Here is a 10,864-nt window from a genome sequence, read left to right as displayed (position 1 = left end):
TCAGGTAAGTTTACATTAAACCCAAGAAGTCAAGTATGCGAGACCAGGACCGGCTCGTGTGAGGGAAAATTATACAAAATGAGAACTAATCATGCAACAACAAACATCGAAATATACACATTTACAATCTTTTTTCCGCTTTCTTTTCCCCAGCCTGCAGCAATGTCTTGAAGTAGTTGAGATGGGGTACAGTCCCACAGCTTCCACCTTTTGGGAAGTTGAATGGTGGAGAAACCAGATGACAAGCTGCAGGTTAAAAGTTACATTTACAAAATGTACAGTTCTTTCTTGTTGCCTGCACAGTTTATTCACCGCGTAAGCACAACTGTGGACAGAGCAATCGTGTTTTTTACAGATTTACAAATTGATTGAAAGGTCCTGTCGCAATACAATGCAGTTGAACAAAAAAAATAGCAGTTTACTTCCGCAGATATTGATGTGCAATATTCAGGAATCCGGCCACTGCGATTAATTTTACACATTTACAATATTTCCTTCGACTTTTCGTCCAATGGTAATGTGGCTGCCGCAATGAAGCAGTTCTCTCTGATTCATCCAAGTCCATAATTGGAAATTTATTTACACACACACACACACACAGATTTTAACAATCGATTAGAATTGGCGGGTTGTTGTCCTTTACAATTAATTACAGCCGTTCTCCGTCCCCCCAAAAAGTTATTGTTAGCTCAGAATTTGAGAACAATTTTCTGGGAAGCAGTTCATTGCAAGTGACGGGCAACAGAACAGACGGAAAGCTACCTCCTGTCGGATCACGAGTGTCTTTTTCATTTCTTAAAATTTTCCCTTTACAAACAACATGTGTGGTCATGTTTTCCAATCAAATGAAACTTCTTGCCTCCTGTCATAATGCAGCTGCATAAGCAGGGTAAGGTTCTAGTGTAGGTTTGCTCATTCCCGGGAGGAGGATATAGGCGAGGGGAGGCTGCAGTCCTGAAGCGGGCCAGGCGGTGCAGTTGCAGGGCAGCATATAGCCTGGGTTACCGGGTGAAGGGTGTGTGTGAGTGTGAGCCCCGCCGAAAGCAGCGGCAGCAGCAGCGGCCGCCGCAGCCGCACTCGCCCCGCTCTGGTAAGCCAGCGGAGAGGCATACTGCAAGGAAGACAGCGAGCTCGGCGAGATCTCGCTCATTTTGGAGCCCAGATGGCTCGCCTCGAAAAGTGAGTATGGGCTGGCTGTAGCATGCGGGAAAAAAAGTCTGGCTTTCTCTGTAGAGGTGAGCAAGGAATCTGGCAGGACGCTGGCGGACAGACCGGCCGATTTGATGCCGTCCTGATCGGCCAGGTAAGGCATAGGGAAAGCGAACTTGTCTTTCTTCAGTAAAGTCTTGGGCTTGCGCCTGGGTCGGTACTTGTAATCCGGGTGCTCCTTCATATGCAGCGCTCGGAGCCGTTTGGCTTCGTCGATGAAAGGTCTCTTTTCCGATTCAGTTAAAAGTTTCCACTCGGCTCCCAGCCTCTTGCTGATCTCCGAGTTGTGCATTTTGGGATTTTCCTGAGCCATTTTCCTCCTCTGCGCCCTGGACCAGACCATGAAAGCGTTCATGGGGCGCTTAACGTGATCCGCAGGCTTCGACATAGTGACAGCAAAACACCCAACTCAAATCCTCGGCAGGTGCTTCACTCACCAAACTTCCCAGTAAACTTTCTGATCACTTCTGAGCCTTTTCGTCCTTTGTCAACAGATCAAAGTCATAACAATTCCTTTTCAAATCGGAGTGGCTGGATTTGAAGGAAGGGGAGATTTCTACGCCAGGTGTGTGTCTTTCAGTGGCGTTTGCTTTAAGTAGACTGGGCGAGTTGAGTGGCGGAGCTTCCTGAGCGTCCCCGAACACTTCTTCCGCTGCCTGTTGAACCTGGCTGCCTCTAAGCGGAGGATCTAGTTAGTTAGGAATGAGGAAAGTCTGCTGATCGCAGGAGACCATGTGAACCTAACTTCAAAGCAGGTAGACTCTGAGACATGCGCAGTCTTTCGCACGCAAGCTCACATAATCACTAAGGCGTTGTTAATTAAATGTTTATCCAATTGCGAGCAGGTCAAGCACATCGCCAAGATTCTTTTAACTATGTATACATACAGAATTATTTTTAATGGCCATATTTCTTTTCTTTAAAGGCTGGCCTGACACAATCTCGGTTCTATTTGCCTTTGTTTCATTGCTTCACAATTTTTGGCTCCTAATTTAATTGTTAACTGCCTTGTTGTTCAGCAGGGTTATCAGAAGATCTGATTGCAAACTGATAAGTGCTATCGGAGGCTGTTATTTAACAAACTAGCCCCCGTCATGCAGGAATCGGAGATCAACTGTAACGATTACAGACCGCTTTTTTAAAAAAATGAATATCGGATGGATTTTAAATATTCCAGGTGCCGTTTCTGTACTAAAAGCTGGCTTATCAAGAGATCGCCACGGATAGGATTTGACAGATGCTCTTATAAATGAGAAATATTGATAGCAAAACAGTTAATGTTGAAAGGTGAGTAACTCATGATGAATGCGGAAGTAGTTTACAAAAGGGGAAAGTATTTATACTAAACGCCAAGCGTACAGACTCTTGGATTGGTGAATGTAACTGGATTTATTGGATATGACCTAAAAATCCCTTTACTGGAACATGCATTCAAAATATTAAAAAAAGTTTTAAAAAGATTTCTGTATCAACGTCCAATAATTGTCAACATTTTCTTTACAAAGTAATTTATTTGCAAAATGTTTCAACATTACACTGAAATTGTCTTGATAGAGACAATTAAGTTTTATTTGTTGTTAATGAAACTCTCAAGAATTAGATACAAGACGGACCCGCGGCACAAGCCGAATAAATCTGACTCGGTCTCGCCTGTACTTGTGCATCTGTGTATGAACCAATTGGTAGCACCAACAAGAGTTAAATTTACTTTTGGCAGAGAACAGGAATCATGGTGTCCTGTCCATCACTGGGGACGTCCTAATCCAATTAGGAACCTTAAAGGGAATTGTTACATTGGGGGAAAACGATGCTATGATGAAAAGTGTCGAGTGTACAACCAAGGAGGGGGTGTACACTATCCCAGTTAATTCCAAATAGGAGTAAGTTGTAAAATGCGTTTTCTGAAACATTTCACCCATTTCAGAGTAACTAGGCCAGTGAGGTTTACACATGTCTCCTTCTTGTTATTTCTAGCATCAACACACAAGATGCCCTTGCACCATGAAATATTATCATTTACAATTTAAAATCGCCCATGACAATTGTCCGTATACACAACAGATGTAGAGTTTCACCTAGTTGAAATTTAAAAATCGTTTTTGCTCGTGTTTACTGAGGAAGAAATGTCATGCAAATTTAAGCTCCCAAACATGCTTAAGTAATTGTAATTTAGAAACATGTACAAACAGGAACTATGTTCAGTCATTTGGCGACTGTAATAATGCAGACAACATGCAAAGTATGTCAACAACATATAAGGTGTGCTTAAATAGGTGGAGTAGCTGCAGCATTGTGTAAATAATATGTATATTTCTCAACATATGGAAAAGACAATGATATTAAAGAAATGTTTTGATATCGTTAGAGATAAGCTGTCTTATATACTTCAAAATGCTGAATTAAATCGGCTACACTTTGCAAAGGGTATGGTAAAATATAGCGGCCCATCACCTATCCACAGTGACTTCTCAATGCATCATTGTCAGGAAATGCAAATCTGAAAATAATTTACGCTGATCAATTCCATTGTTTAAATTCTCATAGTCAGTATAAATATTGTGTTGTCAATTCTCAGCGATCCAGATAGCTATCAGCTCGATGTTCACTGTTCATCCTGTAAAATAAATTTAGCAGCAAGTGTTGTTGCTGTAGGATGGTAGGTTGTTATTTTGACAGTCTATTTCTGCGACCTGCCTTTGCGATGGGCATTAAATACTTGCTCACATCTTGAGGAGATTAGGTGTTTATTTTTTTTAAATTTTACTTCGTATTCAAAGCGTCTCCGCGTAGTCTATGTATTATCTGACAATCCATCTGACAATTGTATAGATCCGCAGCACCACTCCCACAGCACATTTTAACTCTCTAATGTTGCCAAGTGCCAGGCTGTATTGTACCTTCAACCAGTTGATTTATGATAATCTCTATCTATTTTCTCACTTGTCAGTTTTATAAGTAATATATAAGTATGTGTAATTTCAGACAATACCAAAAAGGATTATCATAGAGGCCAACGGCACCAGTTGTGCATTACAGTACCTGTAACTTTTTGGATTTTGTGTTTGAGTATATGACTGTATCAAGGAGATATGAAAATATTTGAAGTCTTCAGTTAATCCATCTGTGTGTGGGACTGTTCTTTCACTTGTGGTGGTGACGGGATGGGAATTTGGCATTGGGAAGGGGAGTTGGTGTTGAGGTATCCCATGGTGTGCCTGCAGCGCACGGAGTGAGCAGGCATAGTGCCTTGGTGCGCTGCAACTTGCTTGGTTAGAGGTTGCGGTGCCTATGGGCAGAGTTGCGGGGGGCGGCATCTTACAACAATGGCACAGCGTTGGTTACGGAGTTGGGAGACGCTCACCTCTCCGCCTACACCATCACAGCATTCAGTAAACTCATTCGTAAATTGTAAGATCCTTAAGACATGTGCACTCAAATCTTTCCGCTTTAAAATTAAAATCAACTTTGAAACCGAACATTCCATGAGGATGCAAGATGCATAATGCACACGCACTCCACTATAGTGTGACCAGATCTGAGAAACGTTTGGCTGACGAGTATATTTGGTGCTTGTATTTTCGCAGTTACATAACACAAAACCCATGGCAACATCACACTTTTTATACTGGCACCAATTTCCAGTCACAACCTTATTTTCTGCACGTTGCCTCCCTCCATCAGGGGACGCACATGGCATTGACCATCTCAGAAACTCACTACGTTTTAGGAGACTGGAACTTCAATATTTTCCCCCAAAAATTAAAACGGCGCGAAATATTTTGAAAAGCAAAAGAAAGATAAGTTCTCTGTTCATTTTTGGAAGTATTGATAGAGCACTGCCATCGAAAATAAGGACACTTACTCGAATTCAAACAAGCCGACATCTCCTTATTAATGCTGGAATTACATTCTATATAACTTGATAAGTTCCATTCCCATTTTACTCTGAAAAATCTTTCATTTCGTAGTTTTGAAATCGAACTCCAAGTACATGCCTCGTGGATTATGCTTCCTACTGATTTTATATCTACATATTCGCCAAGACAACTACGTTTGATTTAAAATGCATTTCAGATAAAGATATAATGTACATAACATTTTAATTTTGCAAAATGTAGTTGAATAATTTTCATCCATCAGGAACTTCAGTCATTTCGCCCCGTTCTCTTTCTCGTATTATCGCTTGTCATGAACTGTCATGGAATGAAATGAAATGACCCTTGACCTGTTTAATATGGAATTGGGCGATCATAGCGAACTAATTTCTGTGTCCAGAGTAATTATCTCCGACATGGTTAATTAAACCTATCAATTCCTCGCCACTTTGCAGTTGTCATACACAAGCACTTCGCCGCACGGAACTTCCTCTTTCATGGTGGCTCTAAGACTCCCGAGAAAGGGGAGGGAAGAGAGGCACTCGCTTTAAGCTATCTGTGAGTGGCCACTGTATACAGTATGTGAATGTGCTAGGAACATGTGGGAGGGAAGATCATTCGCCTCAAAAATCTGCCGGGGAAAACAGCATATCCTGTAAAAGGAAGTTACCGATTTGAAATACGTATCCAACACGAACAGAAAAAAAGCCGTATTGAACCTGGAAACGAACAACAATCTTTTCACCAGGAATTCTCATAATAGCAATACAGGGCTAGAAGCCGCGAACCCTTCAATTAAGATAATACATGAACTAACAGGGTGTTGGGAAGGAAGTCGAAATGAGGACAAGTCCTAGTCACTTTCCCAAAGTTTCACAGTCCGCTTTTTTGGACTTATATTGTGACTGACACCTCCAGTGTTTAAATATACTGCAAAGGCATTAAGCGAATCTGGGAACGTTGGCGCATTGCAAAGTTTAAATGTTCCCGGAGCTATTTCCCAGCAGTTAATAAAACAGCGAGTTTGCAGCGATGTGTGTGTGACAGTAAACTAAAGGCATCAGCCTTCTCCACTAACCAGAATAACTGGAGACCGCATCCCTAAAACTAGAGCCGATTGTTATGACGGGGCTTTTTGTTGTTATTTTGCCTTAGAGAGGGGCAGAAGTAATAAACCGAGAAAACCCAATCGGGTTGGTTTAATATGAATATTGTTGCTTTTACATATGTTGGACATGGAAACAACCTGTTTTACTGAATCTGGTGAATACCAGAATAACTGTCTCATTGCCGCTGTCCCTTTTCTAAACAAAACTGCAGAGGTCAGCAAGAGTATAAAGGCCGATATTAATTCACCGTTTATTTCCCTCGTTTTCCCCTTCTTTCACTCTCTCCTTTTCTTTCTTTTCTACAGCAGACGTAAAAAACGGATCTGAAAAGAACTTTCGTTTGGCGCGTTTATCCAGTCGAGGAGGTTTTGTGGATGAACAAAACCCTGGGTTGGGAGGTTTTGTGAGAGTGTTGTTTGTTGAAGTGGAGAAAGAAAAACCGGCGGCTTTTTCCTCATTGTGTGGAAACCAATCAGTAGTATTTGGAAAACTGTTAGCATTGTGCAGTTATTCTTGTCTTTTGTGAGAGGATTCTTTTCACAAGGTTTTTTTTTCAGCCGATCCAGCTGGCCAGAATGAATAGCAGTGCAATGTGTACACGCTTTGTCCCGCTAGCCCTTCAAGTAGCCCTTATTGAATAGACTAAGTTGACACTGCATGACAGTGAAACAACATAATAAAAAATACATGAGCCACTGAATAGAAGCAGGCGCATAAATAAATAAATGGGTGACCAAAACTGGATAAACTGAATAACAAAACGGTGAAAGGAGAACAAAAAGATATTTAACACGCTAGATTAGCATTAGAATGCAATCTACAAGGCAGAACAATTGATGAATAGGTTTACCGGCCGAGAAAGAAATGGACTAAATGCCTTCTGAATAGATATGCTTTGCTGGATTGAATGGGAAAAGGTGGAGTTTGAGTTATGCAAATGAATGAGAGAGTGAGGGAAGTTTTTGAAAAGATAGAAAAGCTCCAGTTCAGGATGTTTACTAAAGCAACTCCAGCACCCGAGCTATTTTCTTACTGTCATGCGTCAAACGAATATACGTGTTGGAAGTTGAGCATTCCCGAGCCTTAGCCAATCTTCAGCATTTACTATCACGGACACAGGAAAGTTGTAACGAACTCTATTAAACTCGATGAAAAGATTGTCAGATTGATGCTGAGAAAGCGATATCAAATACCACCAGAGTTGAATTGTCTCATCACTGCCATTGAATTTGATTTAATAGTCACAAATGTAAAGTGCAAGTGTGTGAATCATACTGTGTTGATGAACGTAGACGCTTCAACACTGCCGTTGAGATGTGTAAGGGCATGTTATGTAAAGTTACTGGATATTTTTAACAGGAATACCTGCATTTATATTGCACTTTATGATGCAAATTTGCGACAAACTTGCTTCACTAAAGTTTGAAATCTGTAAAAGTATAATTCAAATCTCCACAGCAAATAAAATATTATAGCAAAGGACATAGCATAATTGTACCTGAACAATTATTGGGGTAGAGAGAGGCAGCTGGAAGGGAGAGTGAAAAAGGATTGTCCTTTTACCTGGGAGAAAAAAACTAGTGCAACAGTGACCTAATATTTCGCTTAATCATGGTGATTTTGTACAAAAGCTGCTTGAATAATTATATTTTGCTGGAATGAAATGTGATGATGTGACTTTCCTCTTTCGCAATGTTTAGTGAAGTTTGAAGAAGTCAGCAGAAAGTTTGCCAGAACCCTTTTGATGATACCTGCACAGCTCCTTTGAGGTATTATAAAAACACAATCTTGACGAAACCATTGACCTTATTCTCTCTTTAAACAGAAGCAACATATGGTGTGAATCATAAAGCACACGGGAAATAAATTGGTTACTGTTCGGAAGAAAGAAAGCTCCCGAGCTATTCTATGCTGATGAATATGTCCATATATATATATATATATATATAGACGTATTCATCAGCACCTGGAAAGTGAAACGACAACTAGGCAGCAAAATTCTTACATAGTGGCACAATCTCTTGCGCTTTCTGTTCTCCGAATGCTTTCTATCCAAATCGTTAAATTAAGACCGAGAAGACAAAAATCTCTGCCCCTCGTTAAACTATTAGGTTGACATTCTTGTTTTAGTTAATTGTGGCAATAAATCAGTTACAAGTAAAATTGGGAAAGTTAGAAATATTGTCTTCAGTCATGTGGTTAGGTTCATGGACAACTTTAAACACAGATTTGTTTAGTACAGCTGGATGACTCAACCTCCTGGCTCAAGAAATGGAGGCCAACACTTTATCGCTCGGGTAATTTGTTGCTTTAGACACCGATTTATTCTTGCAAATTGACACACTACTTCATTCTCTTAATAGATTTAAAAAGGTATCTTCTGATGCGAATGGAACTTTCCATATGCTGGAACTTTGTCAATGCTGGAATTAAGATAGTAAGAAGTCTCACAACACCAGGTTAAAGTCCAACCTGTAGAATTAAGATAATCATGGAGGCAAGAATGGTTTGTTCATTGCAATTAGGAACTGTTGGAGAATTATGGATGCAAACTATATTGCATTTTTTAACACACACCACTGAAAGATATTGATGGATATGTCAATTAAGAGAACAATGATGTTGTTAAGCAATGAGCAGCAGTAATCTATCTCTCGACATGATTACAATTTAGGGGCACCACTCTGCATCAAGCATGGTGGTCATGATGTGGAGATGCCGGCGTTGGACTGGGGTAAAGACAGTAAGAAGTTTAACAACACCAGGTTAAAGTCCAACAGGTTTATTTGGCAGCAAAAGCCACACAAGCTTTCAGAGCTCCAAGCCCCTTCTTCAGATGAGTGGGAATTCTGTTCACAAACAGGGCATATAAAGACACAGACTCAATTTACATGAATAATGGTTGGAATGCGAATACTTACAGCTAATCAAGTCTTTAAGATACAAACAACGTGAGTGGAGAGAGCATCAAGACAGGCTAAAAAGATGTGTATTGTCTCCAGACAGGATAGCCAGTGAAACTCTGCAGGTCCAGGCAGGCTGTGGGGATTACAAATAGTGTGACATGAACCCAATATCCCAGTTGAGGCCGTCCTCATGTGTGCGGAACTTGGCTATCAGTTTCTGCTCAGCGACTCTGCGCCGTCGTGTGTCGTGAAGGGCGCCTTGGAGAACGCTTACCCGAATATCAGAGGCCGAATGCCCGTAACCGCTGGTCTTGCCTGGTGATTGTCGAGCGGTGTTCATTCATCCGCTGTCGCAGCTTCTGCATGGTTTCCCCAATGTACCATGCCTCAGGACATCCTTTCCTGCAGCATATCAGGTAGACAACATTGGCCGAGTTGCAAGAGTATGTACTGTGTACCTGGTGGATGGTGTTCACAAGTGAGATGATGGCATCTGTGTCGATGACCCGGCACGTCTTGCAGAGGTTGCTGTGGCAGGGTTGTGTGGTGTCGTGGTCACTGTTCTCCTGAAGGCTGGGTAGTTTGCTGCGGACAATGGTCTGTTTGAGGTTGTGCGGTTGTTTGAAGGCAAGAAGTGGGGGTGTGGGGATGGCCTTGGCGAGATGTTCGTCTTCATCAATGACATGCTGAAGGCTCCGGAGGAGATGCCGTAGCTTCTTCGCTCCGGGGAAGTACTGGACGATGAAGGGTACTCTGTCCACCGTGTCCCGTTGAAGGCAAGAAGTGGGGGTGTGGGGATTGCCTTGGCGAGATGTTCGTTTTAATCAATGACATGTTGAAGGCTCCGGAGGAGATGCCGTAGCTTCTCCGCTTCGGGGAAGTACTGGACGATGAAGGGTACTCTGTCCACCGTGTCCCGGTGGACCTGGTCAAGCATGGTGACCAGAAATCTGTTCCATGACATGGGCATGTTGGAAGGATTGGTAGGATTGTTATCAATCTTTTCGGCCAAGTATTAAACACTCCTTCCATGGTCAACAAGTCCTGGGGTAGGACTTGAATGTGAAGCTTCTAGCACAGAGGCAAGGTAACAGAAGGGTGGACTGCTTTTAGCAGCTGATTTATACTAGAGGTGCATAATCAGAATGTATGCATCTTATATCACACCAGCATCCCAAATTAGTGAGGACTATGACCCCACCATTAGGCTTAAGAAAATGGATTAACTGACATTGGGAAAATCTTACTAGAACAGAAACAAGCCTTTCAGCCTTAAAGCCTGCTCTACAATTTTCTTAGCTATAGCAGCTCTCTGTACATTGTCTGCCTTTTCTCCATTTTCCTTTATGATGTCACTTCTCAGGTAAGTATCCATTTAACTTTTAAATAGCCCAATGCATTTATCCCTCCCAGTTCCCATTTTTCATTCAGCATCCACTCCACCCTGTACTCCATCTTAGTCCTTTGTGGTGGCACAGTACTTTGATTCAATTCACCCATCAGAAATTTTTGTCTTTGTAATGCTCGAATTGATCAGGAAGTATCTCAGAGAAAGAAGCCCTCATCAAATGGACAGCTAAATGAATATGAGTGGATTTTACTGTCCTAAGATGTGCGGGTTAGGTTGATTGGCCAGGTTAAAAATTGCCCCTTAGAGTCCTGAGATGCGTAGGTTAGTGGGATTAGCGGGTAAATATATGGGGGTAGGGCCTGGGTGGGATTGTGGTCGGTGCAGACTCGATGGGCCGAATGGCCTCCTTCTGCA

At 41.8% G+C, this 10,864-nt stretch overlaps 1 protein-coding gene across 1 annotated transcript; it reads right to left on the bottom strand.

Moving 5' to 3' along the window:
- Nucleotides 1-865: 865 nt before the first annotated feature.
- On the bottom strand, nucleotides 866-1,597 carry LOC144500009 (transcription factor Sox-21-B-like). Its single transcript, XM_078222750.1, has one exon. It carries the CDS (start codon nucleotides 1,595-1,597, stop codon nucleotides 866-868), a length of 732 nt encoding a protein of 243 aa, XP_078078876.1.
- Between the last annotated feature and the right edge of the window lie 9,267 nt (nucleotides 1,598-10,864).

The sequence above is a fragment of the Mustelus asterias genome, chromosome 10, assembly GCF_964213995.1.
Source record: "Mustelus asterias chromosome 10, sMusAst1.hap1.1, whole genome shotgun sequence".
In the NCBI taxonomy this organism is placed as follows: Eukaryota; Metazoa; Chordata; class Chondrichthyes; order Carcharhiniformes; family Triakidae; genus Mustelus; species Mustelus asterias.
This window is presented reverse-complemented; position numbering and strand designations above follow the sequence as displayed.